Genomic DNA, 21,988 nt, shown 5'->3' with positions numbered 1-21,988 from the left:
CCTTGAAAAAGCATTAAGTATGGAAAAAAACAAAATTGTTACGATTATTGGTCTCACCGTACGGAATGTAAACAATCGAACATGGCCGAACAAACGGCGATTAAAGTTTCGATTTTGCGGGTGGATCGGTTCGCTGCTGACGAAGCTCGTGGCGGCGCTTCGTGGCTTTCAAAAATGGCCGACGCTGACATTTTCTCGGACCGTTTATCGCGATAATACGGCTTTAGGTCAGAGGGTGTGGCCTCGGCCAGATTGATTCGGCGAGGCTCGCTTCTGCGCGCTACGCTTCGTTACCGCGAACAGTATGGCTGCTTTCCTCTCCTCGTCACGGCTTTTCATCCATCTTCCGTTACGTCCCGTTTCGCCCGCGATCCGATAAATACAGACCGAACGATAAAGCTGTCGGCTATATCGTCGGTTCTGTATTCCGTCCGATGATTCGCTTTCGATAATTACGATATATGAGACGCGTGTTTGCAGAGATGACGATTTCTCGTTACCCCTGGTGGAAACTGTCGAAAAATGGGCAAAATTCTAATTTTATCTACAATTTTCGAATCCATCGTCCTATACACGTGTGCATTCGAAGACGTTAGAATAGAAATTTTACTTGAACGCCTAGCCATATGTAACAGCTCGCAGCAGCGATCGATAAGCGAATTCTGGAATATATTAATCTCCCACGCAATCGCTGATACGTCAGCGTAATTTGTATATTTTTTTTTGCACGCCTCGTTGATAATCCTGTTGATTCGCGAGTGGTACCTCTCCGCCCCCCGCAACCTACTATACGTCCGTGTTTCAAGTTCAGTACTTTTCCAGACGATTCGACGAAGGAGTATGTAGCGCGCGTCTGGCTAGGATCTTGTATTCCTCGTAGTACAGCTCATACATACACCTGATCGAGTAAAAAAATTTCCGATAGGCTTGCGTTCGTTACCTCAAATGTCTGAATTTGTTTTTTTTTTTTGTTACTTTTGAAATACACAGGATGTCCTGTCACTGGTGGTAAGACAAAGTAGTCGAAATGTAAGTCGAAAATGTAGAATATAATTTTTTCGTTTCAGACTTCATTCAAACAAGTGCTCATTATGATCACGGCCAAATTCATATCTAATCATTTTCAATTTTCTCGTAAACGAAGTCTCGAATGAAACAATTTTATTAATCATTTTATAAATCATCCCTTATCCGATTGTACCATCGGTTACATGACACCCTGTATAATCTACGAAGGAAAGCGGATTTATTCGCGATCTCCGTATAAATGAGAGCAGAACGTGTTCCTTTACAGAGTCGCGCGCGGAGGCCGTGCGCGATTGGTCGGAATAAAAAGTGCTAGGCGGGTACGAACGCGCGAGGGAACGCTCGGCGGACAGGTACGCGGGGGGAGTTTTTTTTCTGGTTGCAACGGCAGTTACGATGACGACGCGCTATCTATCGACGGCGTGGGTGTTCGTTCTCGCCGGCCGCCGGACAGATTCGAAAACGCATTATTAACACCGACGACCCTCGGTCTATGATTACGCGCATTAATAGCCGGATGGACGAACTTTGCTCACGCTCCCCCACTATTATTATCGCAATGCGAATCACACGAGAGAAGAGACGAAAGAGATAGAGACACTCTGGAATAAAAATATAGCAACAAGAAAAAGAGGCGGATGGAAAGGAGAATTGTGGACGAAAGAGCACCGTGATAGATATCGTCGCTCGAGTTCTTAACTGTTCTAACTCCATTTCTTAAAAACATTTTGTTCATCAATCTACGTGTGTCTCATTGGTCCACAGAATACAAATTCACCATAATATACAGAAATATTTTGTTTATCGAAGAGTTCTTCCCGTCAAATAATTAATTATTGTAGTATTATTATCACCATAAAAGTGCAAAGAAAAATTCGCACGCTGATTATGATCAAGCGCGCAAATATCGCTGCTCCTGCGAATATTTCGCGTTGATTTTGAGGGTTGTTCGTTTTTTGCTCGTCTGAAATCTGGGAGGAAATTTCACCTCGATTATTGGGGATCGCTCATCGGTTTCTCTCTCGATTTTATCTTCGAGACGTTCGCCATGCATCGGTTCGGCGATCCTCGTTGGGTTATTTTATCGATGAACGCGTACTCGCGCAACCATCTTGGTCAGACGATATGCCATTTAAATATAATGTTTCGCGCGCGCGCAAGCACGCATGTATCGTGGCCCGTTGCAAACTCCTTTTCAAATTGCATATCGGGTACGATCGAGTGTTGCGAGTACACCAATCTTCCGTCGATGAATAATTCATTGTGTACATAATTCATAAATCACGCTCCGTAAGCTCGATGGACGGGGATCATTCGAAAATATCTGACGAGAGATATCTCTTTTCCATCCACCTGGCCGGTTTTCTTCGCCCTGACATAATCGACAAACCGTTCCACGCTTTTCCCTTGTGAAAACTGTCCTATCCAGTCGACATATTCTACTGATCACGCCAAGTTTCGTTATACAGAGTGTTGTTAAACAATGTGGAAAACTGTCACACACGGTGGATTCTAAATGTGAAACTGAAACAAAAATCAAGAATGACGAAATTGCATTCGAGGCTTCGTTTTCGAGTTATTAATTGTTGAAAATGTAGGGCGAAATACGTCTGACACGATGGATTATTCTACTTGTGAGGCGCGCCCTTCAACTGTTTCACGAGTTTGTTTCATTTATTTCATTTTATTTTATTCATTAAAAACGAAATCATCGGTCGAACCCATGTGTATCAGCTGAGAATCGGTTGTTTAAGTAGAATAATCCATTCGCGTCAGACGTATTCCACTTCAAGAGCGCGACTCTCCAGTAGAATAACCCATCGCGTCAGACGTATTTCAGTTCAGGAGCGCGACTCTCAAGTAGAATAATCCATCGCGCCAGACATATTTCCCGTATCTTTAAAAATTAATAACTCGAAAAGGAAGCCTCAAACGCAATTTCGACATTCTTGATTTTCATCTTATTTTGGGGGGAAATCCACTTTGCGTGAAAGTATCCCACATTTTTACCAATACCCTGTCAGAATCGAATAAAATTTGCTTAATTGGTCGAGCTCACGCGCGCGTCGCGATAACGATTCAACGGTACTCTGTCACTCTAAACGAATCTGTCGCGATAAAAATCGAACCTTTCGTTCGATGTCGGTGTTCCACGATTTATTGGTGGTCTCTTTTACGATACTACCGTGAACGCGTCGGCTCTCTGCAATGCGACGAGAACTTCTTTGCGGCCCGATAACTAACATCGATCCGCGCGTCGAACGCGCTTAAACATTCACAGTACGTATTCCGTATCGTAGCAGTCGATCCACGGAATAACGGACACATCGAGGTTAGGTAAACGAACAATTTTCATATGGAATATAGGGTGATACCAAAAAAAAAAGGGTCTAAAATTTTGGGGGCATATAGCACTCGTCGAGAGGAATAAAAAAATATTCACCTTACTTACAGACTATTTAACGCTTAAACCATTTATTGAAGGGCAGTGGATTTCGCTTATTTGCGCCACTATTTGTGATAAAGCTTAAAAAACAATATCTAATCAAACATACTGAATTTTCCTATGTGATACTTTGCATCATTGGGACAGCTTAATCGAGCCAAAAGGACCCTAGTCCCGATGTGTCGCAAATAATCCACTGTATAAAGTAATAAGTTCGTAGCTCAAAAGCACCTTCTCTTCGATCCACATATCGACCTCGCACTGAACGTGATAGAAAGCCGGGAAAGACCGGTAAAAACAACGTCGTCGTCGTCGACGATCGTGCGTGTGTCTCTGGCCGAGAAGGAGCGTGAAAGGAGGCGTTGCGCGGGGCTATGTCCCCTCCCCTCTGGGCGCATTAAAATATGTACGAATAGTTATGCGTTCTATGGACGGAGGAGCCGTGTGTGGCATTCGTTGGTGCGAGGCGCGCGCGCGCGCGCGCGCACGAGGGCGGCGTTGCGCGTGTACAAATCATGCGAAGAATGACGCGGCGGCATCGGCTCGCGCTCTTGCTCCCTCCCTTTCATCCTTCGGGGACGAAGCTCTTTGCTCGCCTTCCTTTTTCCTCCTCCCCTGGTCGTCCCTTCGGTTCTTTTATTTCGTCTCGTATGTATACAGGGTGTCCCACGCAACTGGGACAAGCCTCAGCTTTAAAACGGTAAAAGATATAAAAAAATTACATTTCTATGTACGTGTTTCTTCTTTGAAAGTGGCGTTTCAAAGATTTCAATGTCATCTGTATATTTTTTAACGGAACTATACAATTTTTCATCCACCGTTCGAGGCATATTTCTATTCTTTACAAAAAAGTATTAAGGTACTTGGGTCGAAAAACGATTAGTTTAAAAGATATTTTAACTTCAGTTTCTCAACATTGTGTAATATTTAGACTTAGGCTTGAATGTTTCTTCTCTATGCCCTTCCCTCGTGTGTACTAATTATATACTTTCAAACTAATCATTTCTTGAGCCAAATACCGTGATACGTAATTCCAGTTTTAAAAAAATAGAGGTGACCTTGTAATCCTTGAAATTCCTTCCATTTGAATGCTATGACTCGTCTCAGTTGTGTGGGACACCCTGTATGTGTAACCTTCTTATACGGCATCATCGTAGGATCGGTGCACACGAGGGCGTGGGGTGCTCGCAGGAGAGACCTCATGCTGCACAGCCCTCGAGAGATGCGTTCGTTGCATATTAACCGAGAACAACGCCGTATGCCCTTTCGTGAATCAGCATACCGGCGAGTCACTCGGCCCGTTTACTCGTCCGTCCGCTTGCTTAACCTACTCCCTGATAGATCCTCGTCTGGAGTTATCATCGAACGTTTCCGTTCGAGAACCCCAAACGGTCCCCTGCTTGGTTCGCCCGATCTTTCAGTTAATTCGTCGTTTCTTTCCGTCGGTTTACTTAACCTACTCCTAATAGATCGTCTTCACTTGATAATCGTCGAGCATTTCCAATCGGAAAAGCCCCAAACGTTCCTCTGCCCGGTTCTACCCAATCTTTCGGTTGCTTCTGTGCCCGGAGTTGAACTGAACGCACATTCCGATACAGCACCACCGTTTCTGTTTCCAGCAGACGTCGGACCTGGACACGTTGCTGTGCAGACAGGACCTGGACCGATTGCAGAAGCTCGACGACGATGATCCAGACAAGGACGCGAGGGAATCCTCGATGCAGATGGAGGACTTCTTCGAAGTCGGGGGGCCGGTTTGTCGGCCCCAGGCCAGCTTCGTCTCGTCGAGGAGCCATCCAGCTGGGAACGACGACGACGTGTTCCTCAGGCCGCCGCTCTGGGAGGACATCACTTCGAGCATCCAGAAGCTCGATCCCGAGAACGCGGACATGCTTGGCTCGCAGTCGCACGTCAAAATGGAGACGGACGACGTGACGTCGCCGGTATTGTCGCCGGTCGAGATTAAAACCGAGCCGTTGCCGCCGCCCCCGACGTTGCATCTCCTCGAGGGACCCGCCCCGAATACGGTGCAACAGTTCGCGAACGGTCACGCGAATCCGTCGTCGAACGGTCCCCGTGTCGTTCATCACAGGACATCGACTCCTGCTTTCAAGACTTTTCCCTCGAACAACAATAACAATACCAGCAACAACAACAATAATAACAATAGTAATAACCAAAACAGCAGTAGCAACATCATCAATCCCACAAGTATCACCAATAACAACAACAACAGCAATACCGGTAGCAATAACAACAGCAACAGTAATACTGGAACGAACAACAGCAACGATTCGTCGTCGAATCACGTTGGTGTTGGGAATCAAGTCGGCGGTAACTCGTCGTCGCCGTTGTACGGCTCGATGACAAGGCTGATGTACATTTCACCGTTGACGCCGCCGATCTCCGATCCCGGCTCGCCGATCGGCGCTCCACCGAGGCGGACACCGCCCCCGCCCTATCCCCAACCGTCCATTATGAATCCCGCTCATAGGATTCAGCATCCAGGCATCACCACCAAATTCAACCGGCGGAACAATCCTGAGCTCGAGAAACGACGCGTCCACCACTGTGATTTCATAGGTAAGCATTAGGCCATAGCCAGCCGGAATCGACGTGGAGAGCGCCTTGTTCGCCGTGTGTAATTTATATACATACATACATCGAGCCGACGAAACGACCGTTCACAATTATATGCAGTGTTTCCGGGAATCGTCGTGGTCGATCGTTTGCGTCGAGGACATTTCGTCGTGTTCCGTGTGTATTGTGCAGAGCTGGAAAGAAGTACTATCGCATTTGGGACTCTAAAGTGTTCGCAGGCTCCTCGGCACTGAGTGTTCAGACAGCATCCCTACCACTAGGAGGATCCCCCGTAGAATCAGTCAAGCGTCCAGTGATGGGGATGACGTCTAAACACTCAATGCCGAGGAACATCTCCACGATTATGTCAAAGACGGTAAACCTATGGAAAATTACCCAATAGGACCTTCTGTTCACATTGCTTCCGCGGAACTTCTTTCCAGATCTGGAAGTGTGGATCTGTTTCTACTACGGTACTGTTCTCTTGCAACCGCCTTTTTTTCTGTTTCCTTTCTTCAGGTTGTACGAAGGTCTACACGAAGAGTTCCCATCTGAAGGCGCACCAACGGATACACACAGGTGAGTCTCGATTTCGTGCGGCGAATGTACCGAGATCGCCGGATAGAGCTAGGTCGAAACGGCCACGGGGCGGTGTGGTGTGTAGAAGGTAAACGCGGGAGGCAGGGAAGAAGGAATGGCCGAGGTAATTAGGTATGTAGCTCATCTACGAAGCGAGACGAAGCGCGTTCGAAAGCGCGAGGTCGAGCAGCAGCAGCTCGCGCTCGGCGTGGGCAGGGCGCGGTTCCCGCAGTCTCTATATTGCTCTCTTCTCTCTCTCTCTCTCTCTCTCTCTCTCACGCGCGCGCGCACACCGCGATGATGTCTCTCTTCGTTTCACCTTCATTTCCGTCTCTCTCAGTAGCCTCTCCGTGGTTTCGCCTCTCTATCTGTCTCTCTGTCTCTCCTTTTAGCTCTCCTTTTCTCCGCGGCGGCGTGTTTCCGTCCGTGCGCGCGCGGTGTCGCGCGAAGGAGCCTCTATCGGATAGAGTCTATTCGCTGGCGTATGTAAACGTATAAGGAACGCGGCGCGAAGCAATGGTATGCGACTCTCCGCTTCGTAGACTCGAGCTAGCGACCCACATCCCATTCGTATCCAAACACGCTGCTCGGCGGTAACACGCTCGTACCTACACTACACCTACGCGAGGATTTACGCGCGCACGTTCGTCCGCGAGGGCAATGGGATATAACCTCACTTTTGGTTCACGAGGGATACACAGTTATGTACGAGGGAAAAGGACTCGTGTCCACACAATTTATTAGAACAATGTGTCAGAAGAAACATTACTCGACAAACGACAGACGATGACTGCCATACGATCTCGACGACGGATCATCTCGACCCATTCTTCCCATCATTTCGTTAATATCGTTTACATTAGCCGATAGATCAGGAGAAATCGCGATAAAACCATCAACGTTCTCAACCACGCTGATACAAGTCCGTTCTTACCCAGAATCCCCAACAATAACAATGTTAATACATCTCTTGGCGTGTTCGCTATCTGTGAATGAGCACGCGCACCAGAGCGCAGTACACGCGTATACCGAGTACGGGGTGAAAAAGAACGACAAGCAGTATATATACGAGTACCTCGGGACACGACCAATTCTCGTCCATTCAGAACGCGTTCACGCGCCCTTCCATTGGCGTACACTGCTGACCTCCTTCGTTTTATTTTTAAGCCGCCGGTATTCAATGTCCTGAAGTAGCGGATCTACGAAGTGCCTTGGCGTACGCAGAGCGCGTCGCGTCGTTCGTGGTCGCAACGGATCGGCGAGAAGGTTCGCCGAGATTTGAACGGGCACGTTCACTCACGAACCAGGGGATTCCGCGAGAGCTAAGTTTCGCGCAGGAACGTCGCGTTCGCAACCGGGAAGAACGCGTGCTCGCTCGCTCGCTCGTCCGAACAGAGGCTCTCGTGGAATGCAAGCCGGAGGCTTCTTAAGCGTCACGTACCACTTTCGTGTCGATACCTAGAGGATTCGCGGTGACCTGCGCTCGCGCTCCCGTCACGTCAAACGGCATCGAATGAAATGGACGCGGCTAACCGCGTCGCTACGCGATGACAGGCCTATTGGAATTTACGTTCGTGTTCGAAGCTATGGGTTCTCCGATAGTTAACCGATTATGACAGTGATCTCGAAAATCATGTTGAATTGGATTGAAAATCGACTGTTTCAAATATTTCATGGGGAACGTTAAGAAACGCGTTCGAAATTGGGAAATTGGAATTTTCGGGACTCGATCATATTGGTACATTACATTTTTCGGTACTGCAAAAAAAGGGGGCGGAAATCATAGGCGGTAAATGACGGTAGCATCGTTGAATGTATGTATACTGGTGATGGCGATAAATTTGAATTGTATGGTGATTTTTGATGTTTGGTATCGGTACTTATTGATACCCAGAGTATCAATACACATGTACATCTGTAATAAAATATCGATATTATCGGTATCGATACTTGCAATTAAATTAGCCTAGAATCCAAAAATGAAAATAGAGGACGCGGATAACTTTTGAATCTGTGCATTGCACGGTACACTGAATGGAAATGAAAGGGGGAGGAGTGGCGTAGAGTTAGCCGCTAGGGTTGAGAGCCGTGTGTACGCGTGGCTCTTGTCTCTCGCGAACCAACTCGCCCAGCGATCCCCCCCCCACATCATACACATACATCTCCTTCGGTACTCTCGCGTTACACGCATCTTTTGGCGTGCGCAACGCACACGCGTTTCACGAGCCGAACCGACCCGCACGAGAAAAAGAGTGTATCGCGATCGATCGCTCGTAAATTATATACCGTTCAAGGTGATACGTCTATATTCGAGGATTGTTTCGAGGATCGTTTCGAGGATCGTTCGGCATGTCCGAGCGGACGTCGATCGATTCTTGATCGACGCGAAGGTATTACGGCTTGTCCGCGTTTAGTATTCCGCTACGTACATCGACGTACGCGTTATATACCCCGTGCAACGTGTATACACGTTGGCGCGCTTCTTAATAGGAAAATTTCGTACGCAGACAACCTTGAAGAGCGCCGTTTCGGAGTATGTAAACGGTTTTTACGGGGCACCTAACTCGAAAAAAAATGTGAAACGCATCGTGGATAGATCGTTCGAGAGGAGATGTATAGACTTAAAGAGAACTGCGCGCGCGCAGGAGAACAGTGTCGTTCCTCTACCCGCGCATTAGAGCCCCGAGGAACTTTGAAAATTGAAAAGGTTAACGAGTGTGTAACGTATATAGCGACCGGCCGCGAGATGTACTTACCTTCGACCGTGCACGCATACACGACGACGAGGGAAGCCAGCCGGGCGTATTAAATTCTCGGTTGTATCGCAACGCGCATGGTCGAAAGACACTCGAGGGGTCTGAGAAACCCTTGAAAGACGAGCCGTACGTGGGCCGAAACGCGCACGCGTGTACCATTCGATGAGACAATGCCCGCGCCGCGGCTCACAGGCGCCCATTCGACTTTCACACTTTTCATCGTCGATCGTAGACGACGATTCGTGTTACGCTCCCTTGCAATCCCTCGAGGCACGGTTATATGTATACACGGATCTGCGTTTTCGTTGTGTACGATCGCGGCTAATTCAACGACCGATGGCTGGATTCTTAAAAAGTCCCGTGCACGTCCTTCGTTAATAGTAATAGCAATGTGAAACATTTACAGCCAGTTCAGACGATCCTACGGTGTTTTAACCCCCCGTGGACGGTGCCGGAGTCAAGTAAGGATACACGTGAGAGTTGGACTTTCGGGGAAGAGATCTATTCGAATGAACGCTACTTTGTTATTGATTCGGCAAATACTGTATCGTCTGGTGTCTGGACTAACTGTTACAATCTGAAAAAGAGGCGACATAGTCTGGTGGCGAACAACAGCAGCGATACATGTGGGGACGGTCGAATGTATAGACGCGTGCCGAGGCGTGCATTCGCGGGAGGTCAGCATCTCTTTCGTATCATGGGAGGAAACACGCGACGCGAAGTACCGCGCGAACACACAACGATTTCGTTCGTATATACATATACATACATACCTCCACCTTGGGCATATTTCTAAGCGTATTCGCGTATATACCTCGTGGATACGTTACCCGCTTCAAAACACAGACGATCCGTCGTCTCATGGATATATGTATACTTCTTAACCACCGAAGGTCATCGATCGCTGCGAAAAAGAAAACACCCGGAGAACATCTCTTTGAAGCTCGACGAATCAGGACATACCGATTCGCAATTTCCTTGTTCGAATTATACGTACTGTTCGTTATGCTGTATTCCGGGTGATATCTTTATCTCGGGAATCTGTACGGCACGCGGCTACCGTTACTCGTGCCTCGACACGATCATTAAGTAATAAGTATACCTTCGAGTGTCCATTTGGCTTCGGAACGACCGACGACAAAAAACGTGAGAATCAATGGCGCCGGGGGGTAGACGCTAGTAGTAGACAGTACAATAACGATACTTTTCAATTTAAATATCGACATTTCGTATAGGAAAATTTAATTTGATTTATTTTAATTTTTAGATTTTATTACATCGAATTACTATATCGATATTTTATTCCCGATATAAATGTACTCCGATACTCTGGGTGTCGATACGTATCGATACAATTCAAATGTATCGCCATCACTGGTAGCCGCATGCACGCGCTGTTGTACTCTTCGAACAGAACCTATTCGCTTAAGCATTATGGAAGCAAGAAGAGACACACACACACACGGAATAAGCGTGTAATAATCGAGAACAAAGTAGGACTAGGGCAAGAACGCGTATGTATTTGGAAAGCGAGCCGTGGATTATTGGCGGTGCTCGGGAACGCGTTCAGGCACTCGCCTGCCTGCTGGCTGGCTGCTCGACGGCACAGCGGCGGCGTACATCGAGACGCCGGTGAAAGTGATCCGAAATTAACGGGGACGCTTTGCGGCTCTCGTAGGCGTCGGTGTCGATCCGAGGAGCGCAAACACACGGATTCAGCGATACGCCACCTGGAACGTTATCAACCTCGTAAAGACAAGTCTCTCCCCTCGGATCGGCGAGACACCACGGTCTCCAGGCCGATTCGGAAGATTCTTTGGAAGTATACATATAGTCGACACACACGGTTTTCCAAGAAGGTATACATTTCCGAATAAGGTAGTCAAAAGTTCCCTTAGATCGAAGTGGAATTGTGTTAGACCAGTCGATAGTTTCCCAAGAAAAAACTGTACGGCTGTACCTTTTTACGATATTTTTCGCGGTCAGTCGTGTCGGTTCGGATGGTGGGAACCGTTCGTCGGCTCGTGTTTTGCCGAGGTTACACAGGAAAAAGTGATCGCGGATTTGCTAAACTAGATAATGCAATACACGCACGCGGGTGTTGCATGGAAATTTACAAGATCGCCGTCTCGTTTTTTATCTTCTTCTCATTTGCATTTATTCGCGCAATAACGAGCACGGTGGCGGCGTAACGTTCGTCGCGTGCTCGATCGTAAAAAGATCGGAACGGTACGCCAGCGAATTCTCCGGTCGCGAGATCGAACGTGTTGTCTCGTACAGATCGTAATGAAAAACTCGGCCACGCGAGGAAAACCGTATATCGGCCGGTCTGGTTTCGCCGCCGTTGTCGTCCTATGGATGGCGCGAAGAAACTGGATTCCCGTACCAGCCACGATCCCAAGAATCTCCCGATCGAATGACTTAATACTACGCCAATTAGATGACGGCACGAGCCGAACACGACTTTGCCTTTTCTATTTTTAAACGGAGTTCGGTTTACGCAGACGCGCGGTCGTCGTGTCATCGTTTTTTCGTCCCTCGTCGTATTTCCGTGATGAGGGAAAGTTTCGATTTTCATGATACGAAGAAAGGGTTCGTAACTTCTAGGGTAGATAATACTCGCGAAACAATGGATTACCTTGTCGTTGTTTCTTTTTCTAATGTTTAAACAGTTAATAAGACCAAATACTTGTTCGTCAAGTGCCTACTCCATAGGTTCCTAAAGTGGGCGCTGAGGAAATCTGTTGGGGGCGTTCTAGTTATTTTATTGTGTTTATTTTCAATTTAACTTTTTACGATTCAAAGACCACAAGCATAACTACACTTGCAAATTTTAATAATAGATAAACGAATTAATAATAGATACCAACGAATTTGTACGATGTCTAGGCCGAGAACAAAACGAACATCTCGTAAAACTTGCATTTTCCCCATTCACGAAAGATACCACGCAACACATCGTCACGCCGATGAAAAAAAAAAGACGAACCAAAACGCAAGGTTCATCATCAGAGAGCTACCGCGAGAGCCAGCCGGTTCTTCTTTTTCCCGTCGCCTCGAAGAAATCTCCGCGGAATTCTCATGAACGGGCAATACCGTGAATGGATACCGTTCGTGGTGGTAATACCGATTGTATGAGAGTCGTGCGTTCGACTAAAAGACCGGTTAGGGTCGTCCCCACAGCGATTGTGTATGTGTGGTGTGTATGTACGAGAGACAGAGGGAGAGAGATGGAGAGACAGAGAGAGAAAGAGAGACGTTCCTTAGAGGAGAACGAGTCAGCGGCGGTCGTGGGCGTATTTCTCAGCTATCGAGAGTCTTCCCTTACCGTTTCCCGATGCATACGCGCCGCGCGCACCTTTGTACCGGCCTCTCCGAGAAAATTTCCGTTGATCGATTTCACGTTTAGAACCTCGTGTCCCGATCCTCTTCCTCGCTTGAGGCTCCTCTCATCGAAAAAAATATATTTCCGTCCTGTCCATTTTCCAGTATCTGTTTTTTTATTTTCAACAAGACCGAACGATTTTTCAGATATTCTTGAGGGGTGGTATGTATTTGGTAATCGATCTAAGATAATATAATAAATCGACATCGGCTATTCGAGCTGAGTTGACTATGCTTATCCTTCTCATTCATAATAAATAGACGGTGAATTTCGTGCATTTATAATATTTACAATTGTCTAAAATTCGGTATAACAAAATGTTTAATTAAAGTCCAATAAAGTTTTCGTTTACCTTGGAATCTGATGAAACCGTTTAACAGAGTAAACAATATTTATTTCATTTTGAATTTCCATAAATTTTCCCAGGAAAATCTTGCGGGTTGTGCATGTAAGTGCGTTAAAAAAAGAGTTCGATCCGGAGTCGTGTCATCGACGGGTATCGATCTCGAGGTGTATTGAAAGGGTCGCGACTAGAACACGGACGATATACACGAGGCTCGGCCAAAGAAATTCCACGGTGTGTTTCGAGGGGGTGGAAACGCGACGTGAAGCGAAATATCGGTCGTATCGCTGTGCGCGCGCGCGATTCCTAGGTGAAGTTGGGCCAAAGGAAAGGGACCTATTAAAGAACAAAGCGGTGCTCTTTGCCTCGGCCGCGGTTAGGTGTACCGAGGAGAGAACCTTAGGCTACGAGAGATGCCGCGCATGACCTTTAACTGTACCCGCATGCCGCAACACGCTCACCTGTATTCCACCGCGAACCGTTTCGTGTTCGTGTTCTCGAGTTGGCGCTCTCCGCGGGCCGCAACCGATCCTGCTCCTGTTCCGCCTGCTGTGTTCCTTCTCCCACTCTTGCTTTCGCTTCCAAGATAAAACTTGGGATCACTTTGACCAGCTGCGATTTAACTTTAATCAACGATTAACTCAACAGGGTAGTCAAGGGCGGAACTTTTAACTGTGAATCGATCGTAACCTATATTTTCGTGGTGTAACAATTCATGAATACTTATTGTACATAGTTGTCTTTTGATATTACACATCTTTTTGTCATCAGTAAGATCGTAACCCTCGTATTCATCAAATAATAAAAAATTAAAACTATGTTTTCGATATTTTAATGTATGTATCACTTGATATTACGTACAGAGTATCACAGATTTGAAGAGAATAGAACTGTTGACTACACTATTGATCGAGTTAATCGTTGATTACAGATAGTCGAAGTCGGTCGAAGTGACCCCGATCGAAAAAGTATCCTGTTGTCCGTTTAAACCGGAGGATCAACGACGATGTCTATCTCTCGTTTTCAAAATTGCATCAGCGCGAACGCAATCAAAAGAATTCCCCGATCGACTTATGGCCTAGCGAAAGTAACGAACCACATCTCGTCATTGTTCCCAATTCTTTTTTTTTTATTCCAGGCGAAAAACCGTACCAGTGTCAGTGGCCGGAATGCGAATGGCGGTTTGCCAGAAGCGACGAATTGACCCGTCACTATCGAAAGCACACGGGCGCGAAGCCGTTCAAGTGCGCCGTGTGCGAGCGATCGTTCGCGAGGAGCGACCACCTCGCCCTCCATATGAAGCGGCATCTACCGAAGCAACACGCCAAGTGACCGCGTGACCGCTCGTCGAACTCACCGACGTCGAACGCTACCACCTCGAAGGATCCTTCCGTCCGTTTCGGCGAAATGGAGACCAACGGACGGCCTGTAACCGATCGATTATTCGCCCTCGATTCGATACTGTCCGAATAGTCTCGCCCCTGACATCCGTTGTCAAACGATGCACGATTGTCGAAAGTTGGATCGCGCGTGGGGAAGATCGTCGGAATGAATATCCACCCCGTCGGATTCGTTATTTTCGCTCGAACTCGAAGCGTATTTTTCCGACGTAACCTCTGCGCATTCGCGTTCGCATGCACAGTGAGACACGGTCTATAAACGAATATAATCGTTTGTCGATACGATCCTAGTGGCTGGACCACTAATGAACGAGCGCTCCCCCACAGATGAATGCACACAGTTCGCGATTTTGTGTTTTTGCTGCCTGTATACATCGAGGAAAAAGGCTGCAACTCGGAATGTGTACGACGCGTCAAGGTCAAGGTTCGAGATTCTCTCGAGACTCTCGGTGATACGAGAAGAGACACCAATCGAGTGACCGTAGTTGAATGAAATGCCGACTCGTTTTTCGTATATGTTTAGTGATCTGTATTTATGACGAAGTACGCGAACGTGTGAACGTTAGTGATCGCTGTACCGTTTTAAGATGTTTTGCGCGGCAGTTGTAATTTAGGAGAATATTTATCCGAGGAAAACGTTCCGTGAATTCCAGCTGTAAATTCGCCAATCATGTGCATACGACGCGCCGCGTTTACACGAACGAGGGAAGATACGAGTTTTGGTTTCACGTTTCTTCCGGTTGGTTAAAGGTGAATTCACACTCTTACAGTTTGAATGTGCATCGCGGGTGATTCATCCACAGTTCAATTCATCAAAAGTAGACAGTGACTCTACTTTGTTCACTGGTCATTTCGGATGTTCATTTTGGATGAAGTGCAGATGAAAATAATCTTTACACACTTCAGTGTGGAAAATTGATTCGCGTTGCACATCCGGAGTGTAAAGTCTGAATTCGCCTTAAGGATCGCGTTGTAACCTACCGAAGAATTAATCATCTCCCGTTCTTCATTTTTGTGGACGGCAACTTACACTCAGAGGTTTTTTGTATTCTTGAAATTTCCAAATTGTGTATTCGACATCGGTCACAGGGCCGAGTTGTATTCAGCCAAAAGAAAAACAAAATGTTCCCCGAAGAAATTCTTTTCAAGGGGAAAAGCGACCGACGACGACAGTTTCTTCGGGATATTATTGAATTTTTTTGGAAAAATCGTCATATTCATCCGAATTAGCGTTCAAAACCGAAAGTTTAAAGGAGTACTCCTCTTCATTCTGTACTGTATTCACAATTTTTCGACCCACCTTGTACATAAACGTCTCAAAGAATTGTTCGATTTCGTCTGTCGTATGAACTTTCGTTTCCCACGTTTCAACGCCCGCGCAATCCATAATGTTCGTCTCTCTCTCCCTCGTCGTAGCGGAATCGAGACTTTTTAATACGGATTAAAGAGTCTACGATGTCCTCCGCGGATAAAGAATCGAAAAGAGAATATATCGTGATGCCTTATGTACAAATTCGTGTAGCTACGTATATATTTATGCACGTATGACACGTGTATTTAATATGTGTGTTAAGTACATCCTCGTATACATATTATGTATGTTATACACATGAACATGAGTACGCGTTATCGTAAAAAAAAAAGCTATCGTTGCACCCCCAACAACGACAAGTTTATGCACTTGTGTGTATGTATGTGTGTGTGTTTGTGTGTGTATGCGCGTACGTGTAAAAAAAATTGATACATATCCAATACCTACGTATGTAGTTAGTGTAATATCACCTGTATAATATTCGACTTTAGTAATTTGGGTCTGCATCCGTTACGTTCGTTGACCTTAACAGTTTTATCTATTATCTTGGTTACATCTTCGAATCGTAGTGCGATGTAACGCGTGGCTATTATTAGGAAAAGAACGCCGATTCGACTTGTCGTCTCGAAATCTTGAAGAACGAAAACGAAATTCTTACGAGACGATTCATTTACTCTCCTGTATCTCCCTCCCTTTTTCCCTTCTTTGCTTGTCTCGATCTACGTCTTGTCTTCTCTTGAAATCTCTGCACGTTGGACAACTTATACGCGTTTCAGGGAAGCTCGCGGATGCTACATTCGGTTCGATCCTTCGTTCGAAATGTTGCAATTCAACTTTCAAGATGCTTTGCAACATGATTTACAGACTTTTAAGATTATTCCTCTCCTTACGAATCAGTATCATCCCACGGTTTTTATTTTTTTTTTACCACTTAAACGAATTCTCGAACCGATCTACGGAAATTTTTCAAAAGAGCATGATCGTCGAAGAGTGGCACTTAACAGCGAAGAAGCACGTTTTATATTTTGAACGAAGGATTCAACGCAGTTCGCGATATTCGGTGCCGTTTTTTTTCTCAATTCTGCAAGCACCTCTCTTTCTGTCTCTCTCTCTCTCTCTCTCTCCTCAACGTACGATCGAATCTGGCTAAGTGCACCTGCCACGCCAACATTAATCTTAACACAAATATACCTCATTTGCGGAAATAGAAAATTGAACGGATTTGCGACGATTGAAATTTTTCACGCATCTCTCCTACACGATTTCCTACAAGTTTTGTTCATAAACCGCTGTAACTTGTGTGTTGTGTAATTTAAATATACGACGACGATATATATATATATATATATACATATATATATATATGTATATGAGTATATATACACATACGAATGCGATGCATTCACCATAAACGTGTTCGATTATATTTAATTGCGGGTGGCCGGCACATTATCGCTTATGTGCACTCGCTCACGCGCGCGCAATGGCATATCCGCTATGTACATAGTATGAAAAGTATAAAGAAAAAGAAAAACGAGGCACGCCACTCGATTTACACGATATTCCCGTTCATCGATGTAAAATTAGTACTGAATGTTTTAACGAAAAAAAAAAAATACATACAAAATTATTTAAAGGCACGCAAATTACTTAGAAGTAATAAAATCAAAAGTTTTATTTTTTTTCGCGGCAAATGAATTTTGTAATGAATTTTCTAATGAAATTCATAATTATGTCGTCTTGCTTGTTCTTCGTACGTGTCTATTTCTATGCTGTTCTAAGTATCGGTTACGGCTTTTTCGGATTGATGCTCGGATTTCTTTTACACGCGATGATAAGTGTGGTCAAAGACATTTGTGGCGCCATCTGTGGTAAAACGTCCAAGCTACTACGGAATTTAGTATCACTATAGTGCTGTGAGATGCTACAATCGTTCTGTTTTCAATATTTACGTATAACAATTGATGGAAAACGCCCGTGGTTCCATCTACGGCAAAACTTTCAAACTGCTGGCCAATGTACAATGCTCTCGACGCCGGGTGCTACCGCCATGTCTCTCAAATACACGTATGTTTATCACCGACGAGGTATAAGAGTTCTATACATATCTCGTCTGTGGTTTCATTGAAAAATAAAATACGTTGGGCAAAAAACACAATTTAAAGATGTGTTCTGTTATTATCGAACCTTCTTATTCATATCATCTAGATCGGTATTCTCTGACAACAACAATTTGTTAAGTTTTCGAATTCATACTGAGTTCATGCTTTATCGGTATTGTTAGGTATTGATGCTAAAATGGTAAGGGGGCACGTAGACCCCAGACTGTAGGACAGAAAAAAGCATTAGATGATAGGTCTATTCTATATCTAGTCAGTAGTATAAGACAATGTCCGCATGGTGCCGCATAGGTCAGTGATGTAAGATTAGATGTAAAGACAGGAGACTAACCTGACTAACGGTAAACATCTAGTCATCTAAAAATAAATGTTCTGATATGCATCCTACAGACGTTATTTTAGTGGTCAGCCGGTCATTCTGTAGGGTCTGTAGTGAAATTATCGCCAGCACGGCACAGCACGGACGTAACATAACTTCGTGAACTTCATTAAAAGTATTCAGTATTATACGCAATTATAAATATAAAATAATACTTCCGTAATATTTATTCCTAAAATGGAAAGTGATGACGAGGATATGTTTGTGGACAATTTATCAGATGTATCGAAAGATAGTGACAATATTGAAGATAGTGATAGGGATGTTCTTTCAAGTGATTCAGAAAGAGATGATGGTGTTGAGGATGAAAGTGATAAAGAAGATGTGGATGTATGGACAGAAATTGATCATGCACCAAATTTAGAGCCATTTCTTGGTAAATCTCAAATAAATACTATGCCAAATGATCCAAGCAGTATTTGTGAAGTTGTTAGCTTATTTTTCGGTGACGATCTTTTTCAATTTATGGTGGACGAGACAAATCGGTACCGTTTACAAAATAGAGATAAAATGAGAGACAATAAAAACTCCTTGCAATGGAAGAATATTAATATTATGGAATTAAAACATTTTATTGGATTGATTTTGATAATGGGATTAGTTCGAAAGGATTCGAGAGATGATTATTGGTCAACAGATCCGACAATTGAAACACCAGTTTTTTCAAAAGTAATGAGTCGCTCTAGATTTCGTCAAATATGGAGAACTTGGCATTTCTGTAATAATGAGAACATGAATGAGACATCAGAGAGATTATTTAAAATTTCACCAATACTAGATTACTTTGTGTCAAAATTTAATACTGTTTATAAACCACAACAAGAGTTATCTCTTGACGAAAGTATTATACCATGGCGTCGAGGATTATTCTCTAAAGTGTATAATGCAGGCAAATTAATAAAATATGGTTTATTGGTCACAACGGTATGTGAAGCCAGTTCAGGCTATATTTGTAATTTGGAAATATGTACTACAAAGGGCACTAAATTAATTGACACTATTTTGTCTGTTACATCTCCATTTCACAATTTATGGCACCATATTTATATGGATAACTATTATAATAATGTGGAAATGGGCAAAGTTCTTCTAAGTCACAAAATTAGAATTTGTGGTACTATCAGAGCAAATAGGGAATTACCAATATCTTTAAAAAATGTGCAACTTAGCCGAGGTGGTACAACATTTCGAAGAAACAATGACATTTTATTACAAATATGGCGCCCAAAAAGAATCGTTAGAATAATATCTACAATTCACTCTGCTAGGCTTATTGAAAGCCATAATAAAGAACGAAAAACTAGAAATAATATTTACAAACCTGAAGCAGTCATAGACTATGATAAATACATGAAGGGAGTTGATCGTGCTGACCAATACCTAACCTATTATTCGATTTTGAGGCGTACCAAGAAGTGGACTAAAAGGGCAGTTATGTACCTAATAAATTGTGCATTTTTTAATGCATTTCGTCTATATAGTACTCTAAATACAAAAAAAATTTATTATAAAGCATTTTTACATGAAATAGCCCGTCAATGGATAGCAGCATCAAAACAAAGTATCGAAAATTTTGACGATGAAATGCCCGCACCATCCACTACGTGTAAGCGTACATCTCTATATGACCACCCCTTAAGGTTATCAATGGACATGAGAAAACATAAAATAGTGAAAATTGCTGGCGTGGGGAAAAGTATCACACAGAGATTGTGTAAAGTTTGTACTGCCAATAAGAAAAAAAAAAGAACGTGTTTTATGTGCCAATTTTGTAAAGTATCCCTCCACAAAGGTGAATGTTTTGAACGTTATCATACGTTCAAAAAATATTAATTATAATAGTCCATATGAATTACTTCATTTTGTAAATATTCCTCTGAAGCGTCATTCTAAATAATAAATGTATTTCTAAATGTTTTTTTTCGTTTTTATCGTTCTAATAATTTCAGGAAACTTGTAAAAATGTATACAGACTATTATACATTTAAAATCAGCTCGTTGAAATTTTAAATCAGTATGTATCTATTTGTCTGCATACCAGCACCGACGACGTATAAGAATAGACCTTTCATCTTACGGCAGTTGGTGGCCCACCTAAACTATAATACCGACACCTTAAAAAGCTTGTGATTTTAGCGACCTCTACGTTATGAGAACGGTGAATCTCCGGTGGGTAGTGACACTAAAAGGGAAATGGGGCGACGTCGTCCCAGAAAAGTGCGTCGAAAATATATATTGGATGAAATGTCTACTCTTATACCTCGTCTGTGTCTGTGCTATGTCTCGTCTGTGTTGTAACACAGGAGCCGCTCGATAATTGATCATCTCAGGGCTGTAGACTGTAGAGGGCCAAATTTCCAGAAATTGATCAATTAACGAGCACTAATTACCCGCTGTCCCATGGTCATATCAAGTATATAGACTCTTCAAGGAGTTTTTTACGTGGTAAATTCATCTTTTAAACTAGATTGGTGCAAAATGGAAAGGCCAATGAGTGATACCGTACGCAAGAGAAGAACCCGTGGGAACGAAACTGTTGGTGATACTACTGCTACTATTTTGTACGATACAATGTTTTTGTATATCTGTCTACCGTATGTATAGGAACAAAGTCTACCGATTATAATAGGTGGTTAAAATTGTATCGAACACGTATTAAGCGATTTGTAGCGTGACGGACGGAAACTCCGGCTGTATTTACCAAAAGTACACACATAGATGTTGTTCCCATTAATGTACACCTGTAAAATCCCTGTCGAACAATATAATGAGCTACTAAAGGATTGGTAAAAAAATGTTCCTTGTATATTTCATTCTTGATCCGTTTTCTCGTCATGTTTACTACTTAGGTGCTCGTAGTTTCTGACTATCATAATTTATTGATTGTTGTTACGTTCGCGGTCATTATGCGTGCATGTCCTCGCTTCATTAAAATATTCAACCGTCTAATTATGCGATATTTCGTTCGCCTTTAATGTGACCCAACCTTTATTATCATTTTCACATAGTTTCAGCTGACCTGACACATTTTTTTTTGCATAACCACTATATAGACATGGGAAAATCCTGAAGTTTTGGATGAAGTAACTGGTTGCAAAGGAGACAATGATCCCATTGATGTTCTTGAAGTTGGATACAGAGTGAGAATTTTTTTGTTTTTATATCGTTACTCAATTCTAATTTACATATAATTAAAAATGTTGTGCAGGTTGCTAAAAGGGGTGAAGTTTTGAAAGTAAAAGTTCTTGGTGCTGTAGCACTTATTGATGAAGGCGTGTAGTAATACGAATTTTTGTAAACTGTATCATATTCTTACTATTTTATTTGATTTTAATTATTGCTGTTTTCAGGTGAAACTGACTGGAAAATAATAGTTATTGACATTAATGATCCTCTAGGTATGCATTACACTTATTTTACAATAGGTTTGCAGCCATTAGCTCGGCATTATCCTCGATTTACAGAAATGCAAATCGAGGATAACACCGATTACCAGGTCTCACCACGTGGAGGTTGCTGCAAGTGGAGACCCAAAGAAGATAGATGGAAACACAAGTTCCATCTATCTACCTTTCACAATAATCTTACAACTAACTTAGATATCTAAATACGCTTATACTATAAATATCGAAATACCTCGGCGGATGGCTTCTTTCTTGAGT

The 21,988-nt window shown here is 43.8% G+C and overlaps 3 protein-coding genes across 3 annotated transcripts in view; all 3 read left to right on the top strand.

Moving 5' to 3' along the window:
- The window catches only part of LOC107191491 (Krueppel-like factor 8), a 35,699-nt gene extending 20,480 nt beyond the window's left edge, over window positions 1-15,219 (top strand). Inside the window, exons 2-4 of the mRNA XM_015580557.1 lie at window positions 5,095-6,055; window positions 6,572-6,631; window positions 14,254-15,219. Of these exons, the coding sequence (XP_015436043.1) occupies window positions 5,095-6,055; window positions 6,572-6,631; window positions 14,254-14,447 (1,215 nt within the window). The 3' untranslated portion in view covers window positions 14,448-15,219. The remainder of the gene's footprint in view (window positions 1-5,094; window positions 6,056-6,571; window positions 6,632-14,253) is intronic.
- Window positions 15,220-18,503: 3,284 nt separating this feature from the next.
- Window positions 18,504-19,662, top strand: LOC107191480 (piggyBac transposable element-derived protein 4-like). The gene is made up of 2 exons (XM_015580545.1): window positions 18,504-19,503; window positions 19,595-19,662. The coding sequence occupies exons 1-2, from the start codon at window positions 18,504-18,506 to the stop codon at window positions 19,660-19,662; spliced, it is 1,068 nt and encodes a 355-aa protein (XP_015436031.1).
- A 1,458-nt stretch (window positions 19,663-21,120) lies between these two features.
- LOC107191470 (inorganic pyrophosphatase-like) overlaps window positions 21,121-21,988 on the top strand; it is a 5,400-nt gene continuing 4,532 nt past the window's right edge. Inside the window, exons 1-4 of the mRNA XM_015580533.1 lie at window positions 21,121-21,129; window positions 21,380-21,466; window positions 21,535-21,598; window positions 21,677-21,822. Coding sequence (XP_015436019.1) covers window positions 21,121-21,129; window positions 21,380-21,466; window positions 21,535-21,598; window positions 21,677-21,822 — 306 coding nt within the window. The remainder of the gene's footprint in view (window positions 21,130-21,379; window positions 21,467-21,534; window positions 21,599-21,676; window positions 21,823-21,988) is intronic.

The sequence above is a fragment of the Dufourea novaeangliae genome, unplaced genomic scaffold (assembly GCF_001272555.1).
Source record: "Dufourea novaeangliae isolate 0120121106 unplaced genomic scaffold, ASM127255v1 scaffold7, whole genome shotgun sequence".
NCBI classification, from domain to species: Eukaryota; Metazoa; Arthropoda; class Insecta; order Hymenoptera; family Halictidae; genus Dufourea; species Dufourea novaeangliae.
Note: the sequence above shows the minus strand (reverse complement) of the source record. Positions and strands in the feature narration are given on the sequence as shown.